This window comes from Thermobia domestica, chromosome 5 (assembly GCF_964235325.1).
Source record: "Thermobia domestica chromosome 5, izTheDome1.hap1.1, whole genome shotgun sequence".
Lineage (NCBI taxonomy): Eukaryota > Metazoa > Arthropoda > Insecta > Zygentoma > Lepismatidae > Thermobia > Thermobia domestica.
Window position 1 is genome coordinate 31,880,734 of NC_137458.1, and position 21,272 is coordinate 31,902,005.

At 35.9% G+C, this 21,272-nt stretch overlaps 1 protein-coding gene across 2 annotated transcripts in view; it reads left to right on the forward strand.

The window, feature by feature from the left end:
• LOC145684622 (uncharacterized) overlaps positions 1 to 21,272 on the forward strand; it is a 310,911-nt gene that overhangs the window by 72,293 nt on the left and 217,346 nt on the right. For both annotated transcript variants that reach the window (XM_081757011.1, XM_081757012.1), the window contains exon 2: positions 6,300 to 6,421. In XM_081757011.1, the coding sequence (XP_081613137.1) occupies positions 6,300 to 6,421 (122 nt within the window). The remainder of the gene's footprint in view (positions 1 to 6,299; positions 6,422 to 21,272) is intronic.

The window sequence follows — 21,272 nt, forward strand, 5'->3', positions numbered from 1 at the left end:
GAATTTAGTGCTAGTGCTAGTACCTGTAATAATCCTGTGGTGTGTACCAGTAACGAAGATAAAGGCGAGAGTATGGATAGACAAAAAGTGCGTGTGGTTAGCAACACTGAAAACAGCTTGCAAGAGAAATCCAAAGGCGGAAATCACGGAAGGTGGATGACCCCTCGGGTACAAAAGGAAGGCAGTGTTAGGCGGGCCAGGAAAACAACAGGACCCTCGCAGTAGGGGTGCAGCTCAAGCGCCAAAATAAATGGCCGAGAAAACTGCCATAAGAGACAACAGAAGCCAACATTTCCAGAAGTAACTATTCTTTTGGTAGAATCAGTGACCCATCAAAATCAAAACGTCAAAACCAAACATTTTTTCTGTGCTTTCAAAATGTCAATGGCCTGCGTACTAAAGCCAGTTGCTTTCATAATGCTGTTTATTCTAACTCTTATGACTTTATTAGCTTGGCAGAAACTTCTTTAACGACAAATTATTCTGACTCAGAATTCTTTGATGATAAGTATGTGGTCTGGAGGCAAGATAGAAATATTGAACTACAAAAAAACGCTAAGGGTGGGGGAGTATTGTTTGCTGTGCTTAAAAAATATAATATTCAAAAAGTAAATAGTTTGGAAACTAACTTTGAAAGCGTAATTGTCAAACTGGTTTTGAACTCAATTACCGTGTATATTTGTACTGTTTTCATAGAGCCTGATTCACCACTTCATATATATGAACAGTACTTTTGAATTTGTAGAATCAAATTGTCCTGTGGGTTGCACACTTCTTTGTATAGGGGATCTGAATCTACGACAAATAGCTAGTTCAAATTTCGATTTAATGACGTCATCAGCTGAATGTAAAAGTCTTGACAATTGTATGTCCCTCTTTAATTTGATTTCAATTAATAATATTCCTGATAGCAATGGCCGAACCTTAGATCTTGTTCTCACAAATCTCTCAAAGTAACAGTTCAAAGAAAATGCGATCCACTGGTAATAGAAAATAAACATCATCCCCCCTTCTTAATCAGTTTACAGCATTGTATTAAACCAAACTTAAAACAGTGCCTAACACAGTAGGTTATAAATTAGGATAGCAGATTTTGAAAAACTTTACCGAAACTTATTAGCTGTGGATTAGGGGATGCTGCAGAATATTAAGGATGTCAATCAAGCTATGGATCTATTTTATGAAGTATTGTTTCTAATATTTGATGATTGCATTCCCCGTAAAAGAGTAACTAATAAAATCTACCCTACATGGTTTACCTCGAATATTATTAATAAAATTAAACGTAAAACGTATCATCGTAAAAAAAGTCATCTCAGTGTAGGCAACACTAGGTACCATGAAGAGCAATTCCGTCAACTGCGTAGGGAAATTAAAGCAGAAATAACTGCTGCTTATAAAGAGTTTTTAAGCAGCACAGAAGATAAATTAAAGAATGAGCCGAAATTATTGTGGTCCTTCACTAAAAATAAATCGCGTCATTTGTCTTCTGATCGCATACAGTACAATGGTCACGACCTTCCTGATAATAAGAAGATACCTAAAGCATTCGGGCAACATTTTAGTTCAGTCTATGGCTCCTTAAGAACGGACTATGACGTATCGAGCATGTCTCTAAATGATCGTTCCAGTGCTCTTCTTGATATATTTTCACTACCTCTCATATCTGAAAAGGAAATAAAAGAAGCAGTAAAAAAGTTGAAATCGAAAACAGCAAGTGGCCCAGATATGATCCCAACGTACATTGTGAAAGGCTGTGTAGATATATTCTTACAACCTCTGAATGTTATATTTAATTTATCTATAAAAACATATACCTTTCCTGAAAAATGGAAGGAGTCAGTTGTGTGTCCAATACCCAAAACGAACTCAGTTACTAACATTGAACAGTTCCGACCAATTACTATCTTATCTACGTTTGCCAAGGTGTATGAATATATACTGCATAAGCGAATAATGGATCATGTTAAACCTGCATTATCTGTCCGTCAACATGGATTTCTGAAGGGCAGATCTACTGTATCAAATCTAGCACTAATAGTAGACTACATTTCGAAGGAACTTGACAAGCAAGGACAAGTAGATGTCATATATACTGATTTATTTGAAGGATTTGACGTCCTTGACCATGACATTCTCTTAAACAAACTGGCAACCTTTAATTTCTCGAAGTCAACTCTGCAATATTAAGCTTCCTACCTTTAAATCGTAAACAAACTGTACTGTATCGTAATCATAAATCTCAAATCTTTCATGCAACATTTGGAGTCCCTCAAGGCTCGAATCTGGGACCTCCACTTTTCATTTTGGCGGTAAATTATCTTCCTGAATGCTTTCAATTTTCTAGAAATCTACTCTTTGCTGATGCCCTTAAAATATTCAACAGAATTAAAACAATTCAGGACTGTTTAGAACTTCAAACTGACTTACAAAATCTTGAAATTTGGTGTAAAAACAATAAATTTAAGTTAAATGTTCGTAAATGCACTTATTTAACATTCAGTAGAAAAGAAAAATATATTCAATATAATTATTCACTATTAGGGGAAAAACTGAGAAAGCTTGATTTTATTTTTGATTCAAAATTATCCTTTATTCAACATATTGAAACTATTTGCAAAGAAGCTTAAAAAATCTTATATTTATCGAGTCAGTAAAGATTTCCAAAATGACCAAACTTTAATTGTGCTGCATTATGCATACGCCAGGTCGAAATTAGAATATTGTAGTAATATATGGAACCCTAATATACAGAAATACTCATTCTTGATTGAGCGTACTCAAAATAAGTTTTTAAGACTTATTACACTTAAGAAAACAAAATTCTATCCAAAATTTGAAAACTACATCAATCTTGTTGAAAATTTTAAATTTGAAACATTAGAACTCAGGAGAAGAACTATTGATTTATTATTTTTACACAAACTCTTTCATGGTAAAATAGACTGTCCTAATTTTAACGAACAAATATGTATCCAAGTACCATCCACTATTTTGCGCACTGCTTCGAAAAATACCTTTTTTTGTATGACAGCGAAAACAAACGTCTTAAGCAGATCTCCTATATGGAGAGTTAGTGCAACCTGCAACAGGTTAGTTAAACCTGAATCTACTGGCAATGGATGTAAGTAGTTTTAAGAAGTCTATTAATTCTGTAAGACAAATGTAATTATTACCAATAGCTTTATTAACCTATATAATCTGTATAACGTATATACTATGTAACACTGTAATTAGGCCTATTCCTGTTATGTTGTATGCCAATAAATCAAATCAAATCGAATCAAAAAACATATTTAGGGAGTTAAAAATGGGTATTCATTTATTTTTTAACCGCGGAGGTTTGCTTGTGGCGGCCATTTTGCATAGGCGCCTGAGCTTATTTTGCACTTTTTAGTGCATTCCGTTAAACGCTGTAACCTTTTAGGTTTTAGAGATAATGAGTTCAAGCTAAAACCACATGAAAGATAATGCAATGGACAACATTCTGTGTTCTGTCCACATTAAGACGTACTTTAGAACGTTGAAGAAAGCTGCTCTGAACATTGAGGTTGGAAACCTAAAAATGGCCATTTTGGAATGTACATTTTGAAACGAAATAAATAAGACTCACCTTCAGTTCTTTATATACATAAAGACTAGATAGTTAAAACGTCCCAAACAAGTCTCAGATCTGAGAACCTTATACTTGATTTTTTGGAAATTTTTAAACTTTGCGAACTTTGAAGGGCGAAATACATTGTTTCTAGTTTTGGGGAGGCCTTTTAAGCAAAGTATATTCATATTTTGTTTCTTCCTCGTAACTTAAGTCGTTTCCGAGGTATGATCAATTTTTGTTTTCCAAATTTTCAACAATAATTTCCAAATTCGAAGGAATTTGAGGTTGATTTTCTGACTGAAGTTATCTTTTGACGTAAAGTACCTATGGTATAAATATCACAGCAACCCTGTAAGGGGACTTTTCACTGTCTTATCCGAGTACACCTTTTATTATACAGGGTCTTCCAAAAGTCCTGCAAAAAAGTAAAAAGCTGTAACTTTGTAACCATTTATTGTATTTGTACAAAACTTTTAGTAGACTTGTAAGGAAGTCTGAAATTTTGTTTCCAAGCATTTGTTCAGCGCCAAACCTCCAAATATTGCTGAAGTCTTTTTGGGAATCCAATGCAGTGTTTCATTGAAACGGCACACCACACATTTAACTTTGGAGAATCACGAACATGTGTCTCGAATTCATGTGGATTCTCAATTCCCCAGATTCTACAATTGTGTCGGTTTACCTTACCAGACACATGAAACGTGGATTCATCTGAGAACAGTAACTTTGAAAGAAGCACTGGATCACTGTTCAACCGTGCAAGCACCATTTCACAAAACTCACTTGTTATGTCACAGTTTTCTTCAGTCAATTCCTGTACAAGTTTGAACTTGTAAGGCTTTGCCTTTATTTTCTTACGAAGGATATTGTGTAGCGTTGTCATTGGCACTCGCAGCTCTAAGGATCTGCGTTTCAACGGTTTCTTTGGACTTCGCAACACGCTTTCCTAGACGGACTGAATCACATTAACACTGGTTGTTTCCTTCCGCTACGAGGAAAGTCCAAGACACTTCCGGCAGCTAAGAACTTATCGTACCATCTCTTGATACTTTAACCTGCAGGTAGTTGTTTCTATTATTTTTGTCGGAATTTTCTTCTCACCAAAATACGAGATTTTAACTCACAAAACCACGCCACACACTGCGCTTTCTCTTGAGTAGACGGCATCTTTGTCACTTGATTTGCGGTTATGACGTCAACGTTTACATCCGCTCATTGTTGCCAACAAAAATTTTAACATTTTCACTAAACATTACAAACAAAATATAAAATTGTAAGTAGTACTTTCAAAGTTACAGGTTTTTCCTTTTTTGCAGGACTTTTGGAAGATTCTGTTTTAGTTTGGAAACTATTCGGTTAGGAATATTCTTTATAAAATTATTTTAGAAGATAATTTTATATTGATACAACGTTGTTGAATAAGTGTATAAATGTTTGGATTTCAAGTTAAAATAATTCCTTTCGGAACTACTTTCGTCAAGAACCATTTCGTGTATTTATCAATTTATAGATCATATATGTAGCAATCAATCTCCTTAAATTACTTTTAAAGTTTGCAAAATCTTATATGCGTGATGAGTGAAGCAATCTGATATACGTGATAACACCAATAGTATTCTACGGAAATAAATAAGTCCATATTGGGTTGAAAATGCCGTATTATTTACAGAAATGATGTTAACATTTTGGGGTAGCTTTTATGGTGTGTATAATGTGACTAATATATTTTAGATTCGTGGTAATTGAAATTATATCAAATTATAGTGTTGTCTTGATTTACTTCTCTCAAATGTTTATTGTGTCATTGTTCATTATTAATGCGTATTTGTAGTTACAACTTTGAAATAAGTTACACTTTCGATGGGCCTAACTAAATATATTATTACATTATGGAAAAGAGTAGTTACCGAGATTATTTTTCTACTTACACGGAATGTGTCTGATCTTCTAGGAACATATTGTTTAACATATTTATTTATCTTTCATTGTCAGTAAATGTCAAGAAAAACATTATAGTTTACGTATATTAAATAAGATCTGCAAAGAAGTACTAAAGAAGAAGAATGATGGTCAATTTAATATAGGTCCTATATATATATATATATATATATATATATATATATATATATATATATATATATATATATATAAGTTACGTAGTTCCAATTTCCGTTATTTATGTATTACATGACGTGGCATTATCTGGTTTAAACACATGTGATATTTGAGAAGATGGACACAATTAAATACTTTGATTATTCATAAAGCTTGTAGGTAAATGATTACTGTTATGGCTTTACCATAAGAGCTCTAAGCGGTTTCAGTCTACTTTTCTCCTATCTTGGAACGTTTCTTCGATGCTTTTACATCAGCTCTACAATATACTTACAAGGACTATTTCTTTGAGCTACAGTCGCTACAGCACTGGTCGCAATGTTATAAATTGACGTTGATGGTGGGTAGCCTGAGATTATACCTCATTCTCCATTTTTTGCAATAAATTGCGTCTGTACAACGATACACGTATTTAAGTGTGGTTCGTGCAACCATAACTACTTATTGATCGGATTTTTTTTTTTTTTTTTTTTGCAAAATCCTTCCACTGATAGGCATTTAACTTATATCTTTTTATTCGCGTTGATTTTCTGCTTTTGAAATTATAGAGTATTTATCAATCTTGCTTTCCTTTTATTACTTGCAGGAGAGTTGGTAAAAGCACAGCTCTTATACAGGAACAAATATGAAATACCGGATTGGATGACAAAAAATTTTATGGGAGATTGTAGTAAAACCCACGGCAAAGACCAAGCGAAAAAGGCGCAGGTAAGTGAAAAATACATACACAGGGTGTCTCACGTGACTTTGCGACCTGAAATAATTCCGAAATGACAAACAATGTGTACAAATCTTCTAGTTACTCAAGAATGTATACTTGTTAGGGCCTATAAAATTCTGCGAAGAACAAGTGCCCCTAGAGGTCCCATCTTTGGGCCCGGGAGTCAACTTAAAAATTTGAAATCGACAAATATCTTTTCCCAATCATTTGAAATAACGTTATTCTTAAAGTCTTTAACGTTCAACATACCCAGAGCAAATTATACATTTAAAGTTTATAAAGGTGTTCCAAGTGTGGTTCTCGAATTTGTATTGTGCTGCAAAGCAATTCAAAGGTGAAAATCCAATATTATGGAAAACAATTCTTATGATATTTTATACTTCATAAGGTCAATATTCCACTAACAATCAATATAAGATGATACATGTCGTTTTTCTAGGAATATGCAGGAGGATAAGTCTAATCTTCGAAGTGGTTTACTTCGGATGATATATTTAAGAACAAGTCAGGTGATTTTGTTCATATTTCATAAATAATTATTTTAATAATAAGCCTATAATATAAGGTTGATAACTTCTTCTAAGAAGCTACAGAAAGTACATTACTATTACGGCTACGTTTTCCTGAAATATTTTTTCAATAACGTCTTAGCCCCTGTTCTGTATCATCAGATTATATTTTATTAAGAACACTATACTGTATCGTGAGTACTTTCCCATTTCAAAATCTGCAAGGCATAACTTATTCACGATGAGATTCTTCTCAGATAATATTCTCATAAATCAACATGTCTGTCAATATTTCATAGATACATATTTAGTTACTAACATTACAAATGTGGATGAGGTAATTTTGTCAAAAAGAGTATCCAAGAGGTTCTTTCCTCTTAGAAGTGGATATTTGCAGAAACTTTCTCAAATATATCGCAGGTGACTTTAATTATTTATCAGAAATACATATTTCAGTAAGTACCCAATAATGGAGAGTGTATCATTTCCCCTAAAAAGATCAACAACGAGCAATTCATTCATGCTAATGAGTTTTCTTAAAGTTGTCAGAAAACTACACACACGCACATATAGGGTACACACACACACACTTTGGAAGAGTTACTGTGTCCTCATTCAGACATTTCCCTTCCTTTCTTCATTTACTTCATTTCGACTATTCTCCAGTTCCTATACAGTACGCCGTAGCTCAGTCGATAACGAGTCCGACTGCGATACATGCTATTCATGCCGTCATGGTTCAAACCTCGGTCAGAACATTTGGTTTATTTTAAGCGCTCTAGAGTCTGGCGACACTGAGGTGAATTCCGCCTTGTATTAAATTGCGAAACAGTGTTTTCTGAACCAGTATCCTTCTTATATTCTTTCATTTATTTAACAACTAGATGACGAGCAGGGGTATCCCTTGCATGACTTGGATTCTCTTGATGTCATTTACGTGTCAAAGTTAGAAGGATATTATGCCATTATCGCTCGTTAGACGAATGCTGGGATGGTACATCTCAAATAGCTGTCTTCTACATTTTTAATTCCTTTCCAATGACATAAATAATATTGCTCACGAGACGAGAACATTCTCGTGTTACGTCTAGTTTCGAAAACTCATACACCACACTAGACAATCATTCAACGAAATGAGATGAGGTAACAAGTTTAGATCTAAGACGAGACGAGACCTACAAATGATGCTCACCAGCCGCAAAACTTTATATATTTACTTGTTCAAGGAAATGACACAAGGACACATTGAGCCTCCCCTCCAAGGTTACATCGGCCCTTTAGGTGAGTCTAGGAGTAGAAAAAGAAACGGCCCTGGCCTGAGAGAATGGACTATTAAAGCATCCACCCGAGGACACTAAAAAAAGCAGGAAAAACGTTAGTAAGGATGTCCCATCGGAGCAAGTTATGTGCCAAGTTCGACCTACCCAAATGCCGTGTGCCAGGCAGGCACGCTACCACTATACCAGCATCTGGGTACCTGATGGTTAATATGTCTCGTTTGAACTCATCTACAAGCATGACGTTACTGACGCTTCTGTTTCTAGACGAGACAACACTTGAATAATAAAACAGGATATAAGTGTTGCAATTAGTAGAATTGAATTTTATCGTTCAACCTTGTCTTACAGGTGTTAGTACCAAGCAGAATAAGTTTGTAAGGAATTTATAGCTTAAAAGTTGTTATTTCTGTTTTAAAGCACTTACATGGTCGCAGTACCCGTTTAACTTGTATTGCGATAACTCATATTTATCGACTTTTCTCTGGTTTTTGAGTTTTGACACTTTGGCCCTTTCTAATTTTATTCAATTTTCCTCTTGTCTCATCTCGTTGACATCACTAAGCAATTAATACCAGTTTGCCGCAAATAAATTTAATTTAATTTCTTTTTCGTCCCTGCTCCTTCCCTTCCTGATGTTGACGCCACTGCCTTGGATTGACTTTGGTTGTGATCTGGTTTCATATCCTTCACTGTAGTCGTCCCTTCTATTCTCCTTGGTTCAGGATACTTCAAACCACACGTACGTTCCTTCATTGTTGTCCAACAAAGACGTGGCAACGTTGCATCTTTCGTTACCATTGGACGTATACCAGTGGAGAGGGCAAACGGTTGGTCAAATTCCGAGAATTCCAACATTTTAGATTGAAAACACATACTTTGTAACAAAATTGCTCTCTTATCATTTTTCGTATACTCAATAATTACCGAGCTAGCCTCGTAAACGGGCGTTTAGGGTTCTCGTAATGGATCCACTTCTCATCACCCGTAATAATTCGATGCAGAAACCCTTTTCTGCTCTGTCGTTGAAGCAGCAATTCGCAAATGGTTTTTCGTCTTTCAACGTCTCTGTCTTTCAATTCATGTGGAATCCAATGTGACATCTTTTGAATCATTCCCATGGCTATCAAGCGTTTGGAGACTGTTGTTTGATCAACGCCTAATGCTGCTGCAAGTAGTTCTTGCGTTTGACACGAATCCTGCTCGAGCAATGCTGTCAATTCTTCGTCTTGAAATTTTTTTGGCTGTCCAGCTCGCTCTTGGTCTTCCAAGCCGAAATCACCACTTCTAAACCGTGCAAACCACTTCTGACACGTTCGCTCAGCTAGAGCATGGTCACCATACACTTCCACCAAAATACGATGACTTTCAGTCGCACTTTTCTGCATGTTAAAGTAATGCAGCAGGACACCCCGCAAAAACACTTTATCAGGCACAAATTGCGCCATGTTCACTTAACTACAAACTGGTGTTGTTGACGCTTTAATCCACTGCCCTATACTACGAACGATACGCGATGACAGGGGTTTGCAACACATGTGTGGATACACGGAACTGTGAGACGCTCCGTTCGTTGCGCCATCTCTTGTCCACCCGCACGAATTAATTCCTAGACCAAATATATATATACAGGGTCCGTTCACAAAGTTTCAAGACTAAGTGCTACCTGAGTAGGGACGCGCGCGCAGACTCGTTCCACCGACTGGGTGTGGTAGTACGGGTTGTAATTAGGAGCAGCATTATGCTCTAAATTCTGTGCGACACTGAACAAAACAGCTGCCAAGAGTTTTCGTATGATTCAAGAAGCCTACAAAGAAGACGCCATGTCACGTGCAATGGTTTCCATGTTGCACAAGAGGTTCAAAGAGAGCCGCGAGGACCTTGAAGACGATGACCGCTCTGGGAGACCTTCAACACGCAAAACTTGAGAAAATCTGGAAAATTGCGTGAACACTTACACACTGATCGTCGTCTTAGCGTTAAATAAATTGCCAATGAATTGGGATTTGGTCCGACTACGGTGTCCAAGTTAGTGACAGAAGATTTGAAGATGAAACAGGTGTGTGACAAACTTGTTTCCAAAGATCTAACCGGTGAACAGAATTCACGGCGCCTGGCTGTTTGCGAAGAAAGGCTTCAACGTTTGCAAGACGATCCCCATTTTTTTTCACACGATTCCAGCGGTCCAGGCGGCTTCGACAAGGTCCCTTTACAGCCTTGCACGCAAAGAGTTTAAGGAGGCTATGAACAATGGAAAATACGCTGGCAGCGGTGTACTGATGCCCAAGGGTCATATTTCGAAGATTTTAGTTCGCTGTTCAAAAATGTATAATATATTTGTTATTCTGAGATTCGTCTTGAAACTTTGTGAACGCACCCTGTATACAGGCCCGTGCTGACCCACGGGACACCGGGACATGTCCCGGTGCGCCCTTCGAAACATCACAGTATAAATAAAGGTACAAGTTTTTAATAATAAATTCTTACAATTTTATATGTAAAGAACCAGTAAAAGGTGCAGTGCGCCTTTTACATTAGGCGCCCCTGCGAAACCACATCAAGGATGAAATATTTTATTTATTTTTCTGTATGATTCAGTTCTGTATAATAAGTGTATAATGTAAAGAATTAGTGAAGAGTACAGCGCGCCTATTATATAAGGCGCCCTTTGAAACATCACATTATAGCTAGGGTCTAAATTGTTTTCCTGTACTTATTCTGTATACCAGGTCTGTATAATAAATTCAAATAGTGGCTGTTAATGAAGAACCTGTGAAACGTATAAGGCGTCCTTTACATAAGGCGCTCTGCGAAATATCACATTATAGATACTTTTTAAATATGTTATTCTTGTGTATACTAATTTTTATTATAAATTCATACAGTTGCTATTGGCAGAGAACTGATAAAGAGTTGAGTTGATTGTTGAATTTAACGTCCCTTTCAGCAGCGAGGCTTTATGAAACGTGGACCTACTGATTAACGTAGAATACGAACCACATGAGACCCCGCCAGGAATCGAACCCGGGTCTCCCAAACTGATAAAGAGTGTAATCGCTTACAATAATATGTATAAAGTTACGTATCTGTAAAACAAAACATTGTGAGAAATCAAGAATAGTTCGGACCGCCAAGCATATGATGCATTCATGAAATAGTATATTGACACTAAGCTATGTTTCTAACATACGATTTTTACATAATTTAAGCTTACAATCTTAATATGCATCCACATATCTGCGCATATTCATTGTTCATGTGTGTTTTAAAGCAGTGTTTGGATAATCGGTGCCTATCATATTTCTAAAATATAGCCATATTATTTTCCATGAAATGTAGCCTACTATCACCACGCCAAGGTGGGAGCTCAGGTTGTGGATCGAGGAGAAAGACTCTAGATATAGACGTTAGATGCGAATATACTGAAGCTTGGGGATTTGATATGAGCTTAACAACCTCATCCTGTAAAAAATGACTTGTTCAGATATATTCGCAGAATCCTCGGATTAAGACTGATAACTTGGCACGAACTCAGTTAAAATGGACGTGAGATATGCAAATGGAAAGTGAGAAGTCTTTATAAGGCAGGCGCGTTAAAATCCGTAACGAGTGAGTTATAGAAATACAGGATGGACCTACTAGGATATGAGGAAGTTAGGATTTGGGAAGAAAATGAAGCAGTCAAGTCCAGAAATTTTACTTGGAAGGAATAAAAATTACCAACTAGGAACAGGGTTTTTCGTTCACATACGAATAATATCAGCAAATATATGGGTTGAATTTGTTAATGATAAATTTTCTTTTTCTTCTCTTAAGGGTCATTGGTGTGATATTATTGATTCAAATGTACACGCTCCAACAGAAAATAAGGATTTGGTATAGAAAACAGTTTCTACGAAAGAATAGAACGGGCATTTGACCAGCTGCCGCAATATTATATGAAAATTCTATTATGAGTTTTCAACGTGAAGGTAGGACGAGGAGGTATTTTCAAACCGATTATATGGAATAAAAATGTGCATAAGAGAAGAACAGCATTGGACTTGTGGACTTTGCAACATCCAAAATCCTAAACGTGAAGCTTCCAAAATTCCCACACGTAACATTCATAAACTTACTTGGACTTCACCAGATGCAAAAACACATAATCAAATTGATCACGTTTTAGTAGAGAGAAGAAAACAGTCTAGCACACTTGATGTTCGGTCATTCAGAGGAGCTGACTGTGATACTGATTACTACCTGGTAGTAGCGATAATAAGAGAGAGACTATCGTTGAATAAAGTAAATATTCAATATCTGAAAACTGAGAGATATAATTTTTTTTTAAAAATAGAGAAGAGACAGGTGAGAAGGGATTACCAGATTGAAATGTCGAATAGATTCTCGGTTCTTGAAGATTCGGAATGCATTAGTGATAAGGATACTTGGGTTGAAATTAGAAATAGCATTAAAGTTTCAGCAAAAGGAAAATTGAGGCATGGTTCGACCAAGAATGCACTAAGCTAGCAGAGAAGAGAAACTAGGCGAAACAGCGTTGGCTACAAAATCCGAACAAAATAAATAACAAAATTTCGTTGTCATCTGGCGGAAAGCTTCCAAAACTTTTAGTATAAAGAAACGCGATCTTTGGAAAGCTAAAATTAATGAACTTCAAGATAATAGTAACAATGAAAATATTCGGAATATCTTTAAGAGCATGAACGCCCAAGAAAGGCTTAACTTCGTGCTTATAGGGCGCAAAGGCGCGGATGTCCATCTCAAGCAAATAGGCTATCTAATGACCACTCGTCAAGGGGACAGAATTCGGTCCCAAAGCAATACAGATAACTATAGTGAGGCGGTCTCTTTATAATGATGACGAGTGGAGTTAGTACGCGAGAGAATGATTAAGAGTAGTATAAATTAACGTTTAAATAATATGTCAATTAGATCTCAAAACACAGTTAATATTAGTGTGTGGGCTTCAGCGAGTTGGAATACCACTGCTACCAGCCAGTTTAGAATACTTACGAATTATCATATCAAAATACAAAATATCGCTACAATTAAACAAGGCTGTTGCCACTCGGATTAAAAGAGATCTTCGAAATCAATGTAATTAACAATTAACCAAAAGAGAGGAGCGATTAGGATTCGCTCTGTCAACATTCACATAAGTTATATCAAAGCAATTAAAAGGTTTCAAAGTAATTTTCAAACTACTTGGGAGGTGATCCCCTTTACAGTTAAGCGACTTGATGGAAACAGAAATGCAAGTGATAGGTACATGAAAATATCAAAGAAACTATGGTAAACCACCTGAGGTCCGTGGTCCTGCCTCCAGGCACTCCAAGTCGAGAAGGAAAGACTCTGGGTTACCTCGACGTTGCTGTAGCCATTTCGTACACACCAGGTAGCACATTCACTTAAAACATTCAAGAACACTATTGCTATAATTTACTCACTTGTACTTCGAGCGGTTGAAATGCAAGAGCAGGATAGACGGACAATGGCCAGGACTTCGTGTAAGACAATGTCGTCACTGAGCTTCGTACAGGATTAGAAGTCTTCGGAAAATTGGAACTTCGCACAGGCTGGTCTTCTCCTGGATCGATGATGTTGGGATAGAGGTGAGACGAATGATAGAAGTACCTCCAGATAGAATTACATCCAACGGAATTTCATTCCACAGGTCATCTGCTTTCTCCAGTAGATTAACATTCGCACGTCGATGAATGAGGCGATGCTAGAGGTCTCAAGAAATGATGAGATATTCGGAAAGGACATATTGAGAATTTTAAATGATGTAAACGACGCAAGTTCCAGTTAGAAAAGAGTTTTATTTGTTGGCTCGAGAAAGTCCGCGGACTTGATACAACACAAGTGACTTCCTACATGAGGTCTTTGAGAGTTATGTAAATCAGTACTAGCACAGGCAAACTATTATTGCACTAAGAAGCGTTCAGGAACACAAACAGTCTAAACTAATGATGGGTCGTTAAGAGATCCGTGCAGAGCCAGTTCTCAGAAGTTGATAGACAGAGTCTGGTTAGTAGTAAATAAGTTCTAGATTGACTGCATACTCACAATTAGACAAATGGTACTGTCCAGCTGAAGTGAGCACTAATGAATGGATTGGCGATAACACACGCACTGCTCGTTTAAGATTCAGAGATGGTACGTCTTAATGAAGCGACCGTGGTAGTAGAGTATTTGCTTCATACGCCGTAAGATGGAATTAAAAGTCGTTACCGACACAACAAAGTAATAAGTCGGCGAAGGACGTGACTATGGGAGATACAAGATATCTTTCAGAGTAGAAGTCCGAAGATTTTCCGATAGAAGTAAGGCGGTGTGAAGGACAATGAGTCCCGGTCAACAACTTAGAAGTTTCTCCCAAACGAAGAAAGGACTTGAAGTCAGCGTGTCAACGTCCCGGCGTAAGTTCTCCCTTAGACGGCGGACAGTATGTCCACGCCTTGAAGTTCTATGGTGTTTCCCCCTTCGTAGGCGATGGATTTCTCCCTGAAGGGCAACGAGCACGAGGCTCGTATCTCCGTGTTAGCGCAGTATTTTCTTTCCCAAAAGAGAGTGTACTCAGGTTTTGTTCACCCTTATCAATTTCACGCGGCACTATTTTAGGGACATGTGAATACAGGGGTAAGCCAGGGTGTTGCCTGATTGAATTACCTGTAAAACGAATTTAAGATTCTGAGTCTGCGTCAGACAAGAGAAGGCGTTTCCGAAACGCTTCCTTTACATGAGATATTTTTATACAGAACTCTGATAACTTTAGCATGTTGACATTCGACCTCATGTGTACAAAGTCACGTCTGATTATAGAAAGAAAAATTTAGTAGGACAGTTTTAATTACACCATGACTCGGCAGACACATTATGATTCCAATAAAATTTAGAGAGTTTAGAAGTTCAAGCTTTACAAGTGCGCTGTAAAACTAATAACTTAAGAACTATGACAATTTGTATTACGAACATGTCAAAAACAGAGTGAGTAATCAAATTTATAATAGAACACTTGTGGTTGTGCTGCGAGGAAATGAGACTTTGTGTCTGTGTTACAGAATATATTGCTGGCTAGTAAAAATAACCTTCTAATCTTTGAGTAAACAAAAATTAAATTCTGAATATTCCTGTCTTTTCTATTTATTTAAAACTGTGATAACCAAAGTGAGAAACTGTTACTTTTCTCTAAAAGAAAAATGTTACCTTATCAGACGAGAAAGGTTATAGTTTAACTGTTTCCGAAGCAGATAGTCTGCTGGCTGAAAGAGGATGTAGTAGACACGATATTTCATCCGAAGAAAAAAATAAAGCAGCTGGAAGGAAGTGAATCTGCGCGAGGAGAATGCCTAACATCTTTCTGTTCTTTTCTTTTCTATGTTTTATGATTTTAAGAAAAATAAAATTATATAGTAATTAGCAAAGATAATTGTCATTATTTATTTAATTATTTAAGGAGTGTGGCAAAAATTTTGGCAAGGCGCTGACGGCACACTACAGGAGGTTGAATTCCACAAACTGGATCCAGTTTCTGTTTTATGCTTCTACCTCTACGAGATCCATCTTCGGGTTTGTATGTGCGTCCTTTTAGTAGACTTGTCCACCGCCCTCGTTAGTATCCCAGCACGGGCCTGCCTGTATAAATAAACAACTGACGATTGTGGTCTCCATAGAATAGAATTCCTTGGCGTACTTTGTATTTACAGTCAGCAGCAGTTGAGCTTACCCTTTACAATGCACTTCTGCTTCAGTTACTTATGTGATCTGACTAGCAAAGCGTTATTAACAGGATGCAGAATGTCTTTACTAAAAGCATTGTCATGCAAGACATCTTGTGAAATTCCATCACCTACAGTACAGAACTACGTTGTTGTTGTCTGGTGGCTACAAAAATCATTCGCCGGTAAGAAGTAACATTGCAGCGCCTTTCTATTGGTGATTCTCATTTGATTGATGCCTGACGTCAAGTTTCCATATGACTATCACCGTACTGACTATTAGGCACATTCTTTTGGTATTTAGTTATAATGTCAATGTATAATAATAATAATAATAATAATAATAATAATAATAATAATAATACAAATACAATAAAAAGATAAAGACAATTATAACAGAATATTATATTTTAATCTTATTATTTAATCTGAGAATACAATCTCTATAAATAAGGATTTCCGCTAAAACTACACTTATATTTTTAGACGGTCTTTAAGTATTTAGAACTTCCTGAATACAATGTGCCTAATACTCAGCGGTATGATTGCCATCACAATAAGGAAACTTGACGTCAGGCATCAAGACAAATGAGAATCTCCAATAGAAAAACGCTGCAATGTTATTTTTTACCGGCGAATGATTTTTGTAGCCACCAGACAATGACAACGTAGTTCTATAATGTGCGTGGCGGAATTTCACAAGATGTCTTGCATGAGAATGCTTTTAGTAAAGACATTATGCATCCTCTTAATAACGCTTTGGTAGTCAGAGCACATAAGCAACTGAAGTAGAAGTGCTTTATAAAGGGTAAGCTTAACTGCTGCTGCCTGTAAATAAAAACTACGCCAAGGAATTCTGTTCTATGGAGACCACAATCGTCAGTTGGGTGAAGTCCCAGAGAATGGTGTCAAGTCAGAAGGGCCCGGACAAAAGGGCGAGGACAGAAAGGCCCCAGTCAAAAAGGCCCGATTCAAACAGCCTCGCGTCAAAAGGGCCCGGTTAAAAAGGGCTCTGCGTCAAAAGGACCCCGCGACAAAAGTTCCCCACTTCAAAAAAGCCTGCGATATAACCTGAGAAGCCTGAGAAATTTGAAAATGCGTATTAGATGAAAAATATTATGTGGACAGTACCTCATTTATACATATGGAAAATATAGGGTTAGTAAAGATATTACGACAAACCAGTAATAGCGATACGCGTGGACTTAGGAAAAGTAAATGTTGCAGCTGGGTATTGATGCAAAATGTGCATTGAATGAGGTATGTACTTCATGCCAGATACCTTGGATTCCGCGATATTTGATATCACATAATATATTTTGAATTTAAAATTGTTGGTTTGACACATTAATTTAGGCTTGAATCTTCCCACAAATGAGAATACGAGCGAGATGGGGTGCTATGTTAGACATTTGCATCTAGTAGACAAAAGTATCTGACAGCAAATTAAAACGAGACACGTAGACGGAGGAAGGGGAAATGTAAGTGTGTGTTGGTGCGAAAACTGTATTTAGTAAGGATATTAGCATAATGGTACCCCGCTTGTATTCCATCACACAGTGACCCATAATGCTTAAACGTGAAAGTTTCTATTTGATTATTTTTAAGTATCAAGAGTTCATTGTATACTTTTCTCATCTATTTAAATCAAATTGCAGGTTGTTCCGGACCCTTTACTGTTTTTCGTTACCATATGGTTACAAAATAATGGAACTTGTCTAAGGTGAAAGCTAATTCAATATTCCGTTGTTAGTAATTGTTACCATATGACTGCATCTTTCCACTTCGTACGTTGACTCGTGCTGACACCTTGTAGTGAGTTCGGGTAACTTTACGCGGGAAAGATGTGTTGTGTTTGTTAGTAGAAGCCAGAATTCACAGAGGGTGAAGAGGAAATATTCGTAGTTGTTAGGTAAGTAGCAGTAATTTTGTTTTGCTGATTTCTAGTTGTTTATAAAGCCTAACTGAGAGATTTTAAATTTAATGTTATCAATTATATAAATTTATAAGTACGTTCAGGGTTGTTAAATCTTGCGTAACCATATGGTTAAATTGTTCAATGAGGAAATAAAATTATGTTATTTATTGAGCTGTATTTCTCGCGGTTTTACGTACAAGTGTATTTACTGAATGCTTGATATTCATACATGAAAGAAATGCTTTATATGTCTTTATTCTATGTAATTTTCCATACTACAGTTTTGTTCATCAATTCGTTTCATAAAGGTTTGTCCATTTTCGTTTTTGGCTTTCGTAAATCCAGTGAACTGTGATCAGGGCGTTGTCAGTAAAGGTTTTGTGGGTATTACACCACTTCTAATAATACCTTTTTATAGGATATCGTTAAATTAAATGTGTTTTACGTACAACTTGTGTACCTTTTTTACCCAGATCTATCCTGAACGCTGATCTATGAGAAATATATTTATAGCTTAGTGTCTTATTATATTTTTTAGATTGTTCATTTCAGAGTTCAGTTCATCGTCGCTCAAAATAGATGGGGATGGTATCTCGGTCAACGTGTTTTACGAAAAAGTCTTAAGGAGCAACAACTGTCATCCGTTTCATCGCAGTTGCCTGACCTTGATTCGCCCGAATCTGATGAAGACCTAAGTTGCAGTGATTCTGATCACGACTATGTACATGACAGTGAGGTATGTTGAATCATTTAGAGAGAGGTATTTTGAATCATTATAGAAGTATTTTGAGTCATTTCTATATATGTTTACCCATCTCGTAGAAGTATTCTGCTGTTGCAAATCTTCTTTGTGTTGCTGCTAAATTCTAGCATGTTATATGCTTGATATTGAATATATATTTCAAAACTACTAGTAAAAGGAAATGGATAAAAACCCTTCCCTTTTTTGTTTCCTACATTTTCACTATTTTCGTTCATTGGCGTAATATCTTTAATTTGCTATGGGTATTTTCAGTAAATTCTATGTAACATAATACAATTCTAAATCACGTTCTTTGAATCGAGATTTTTACCAAAATCTATTTCATGTTTGAAGGTTTTACTTAATAAAAAGACAATCGAAAAAAATCAGATTTAGAATAATTTTACCTGTGTGTGTTTTTTTTAAAGAATAATAGCATTCCAAAAGGTTTTACATCTCTACTGGATTACATAACCGATTCTGATGCTGACTCCAAAGTTTCATAGAGAAAATGCAAGTTTAGTGCCCAGCCATTCTCAAACGATAAAACAAAAATATGGGGGCAGTGGATAAATCAAATATGCTAACTGAAATTTATCGTACAATGAAAGCCAAACATTGGTACCTCAGAATCTTCGGCTACATCCTAGACTTGGCTGTAGTAAACAGCTGGTTGATATCCTGGAGAGACCATAAAATGGTTAGAGAATTACATATACAGTTAAAGGTATATCGTTCTGATATTGCCTACGCACTTGCTACGTGTGGAAAACCAAAGAGAGGATGGTCCTCTGTACGAATCGACAATGAAACCGCAAGGAAAGACACGTCGACCACTGAAAAATTCACCCGGGTGAAGATTCCACAAAAGATAATATAGCTCACTGGCCTATCCATACATCTAAAGGAAGGTGCCGGTTTAGAAATACGGTACTAGCCGAATTACGTGCATGAAATATGATGCAAGGTTGTCTTTTACTGAAACCAAAACAAAAAACTGCTTTCTGGTATTCCATTCGTAGAAACTAAATATACTGCTCTAAAAATTTTATTACATGGTAAAGAAATATGTCCATAAGCACTACATTACAGTGCGAGAAAACATCCAATACTATAACCGTTATTTGAAATTTATTTAGTCCAAATAAATACACTATTATTTTTATAGTAACTTGCACGCAAAAAAGTCACCATATTTTCATGACAAATGACTAAGTTGTAATTATATGCCCCAGATATTTGATAACGTAACTATTTAGGAGCTGTAACACAAAAGTGTTGTTTGTAATTGAACACGGTTTAAAATATATTCAGTATTTTGCAACTGGCCTCTTATTTCAATTTACTATCGTACTGCTCTAGTAAAAATGGTTTTTACATAGCAAGCACACCATATTGACCAATGTTACCATATGGTTACACCTATGAATGCAAGCATATTGTACAGTGTAACTATATGGTAACAATTCATAACTCTAAGAGTTTTGGCGGGAAAATTTTCAAAATCAGTAGTGATGATACAGAGTGCCTATATATCATCCTGTAAACGTTTGAGATTTTTTGGTCCACTGTAAGTCATAGTGAAGAGTAAAGGCTTAACATAACATGTTATTCATAATACATTATTTACTATACAGTTATTTTATTAATGTTTATATAAAAAATGTTGAAATTATTCGAAGTGGATTATAAACTGAACTCAAAAGTTATATATTCCACCAAATGTTGTATTGGCGAATAATCTATGGTCGAGATGGTACAAGAATGTAATAAAAACAGCTGTGCTTTGCAGCACCCTTTTCTTTTTCTTTTTTCTATTTTTTGTAATTCACGAATTAATAAAAAATGCAGTTAATGAATATTTTAACATTTCGTTAATGTTGAACAATTTTTTTAAAAAAAATAAGTGAAATATTACAAAATTATTATGAATGAAATGAAAATGATGTTTACAAAGAAATGATGTTTACATAGAAATAAGATAGTGAAGGGCAGCAAATAAAGAAAGAGAAAAACTTCAGCATAACATAGGAAAGGATAGTCGATGCATACATATTTTAGTTTCCAGTATTTTATAATTCATATGAAATATATACAATAAATTGAATTAAAATTAAATAATTTAGTAATACAAGAAGAGATTACTTGATAATGTTAATTATATTAATTTCAGGTTCAAAGATGAAATCATTGAATTATCGAGAAAGGAGATATTTGTTTTGATGAAAGATCATTTCAAAAGCCATATACAAATATTAATTAAAACTTTGGAATATCGCCTGTCTTTGACGACTGGTCCTTGCGAAACCCGAGAATGAACGAATATGTTCATAAGAAGATACAATTAAGATATCTCACGAAATAGTTTCCGAGACGTGAATATGAAAGATGTGTCTAACACTTATGGCAAAATTAGATCCATACATTTCAATTTTGCGAGAAGAGCCTGAGAAGAAAGTTAAGAAATTACGTGACGATGCAGTGAAATTATTAATTTACCAGCTACTATCTCATCTTCTGAGGAATATTTACAAGAAAATTCATCTGAAGATTCACAAGGAGCAGCTGACTATGCAGCGAACAAGATTTTTAATTTTTGGTCTTTTGTATACTTTTCAATAAATTGAATTGCATTCATAAACTCTTTGTCTTAATTTTCCAGAAATACCTT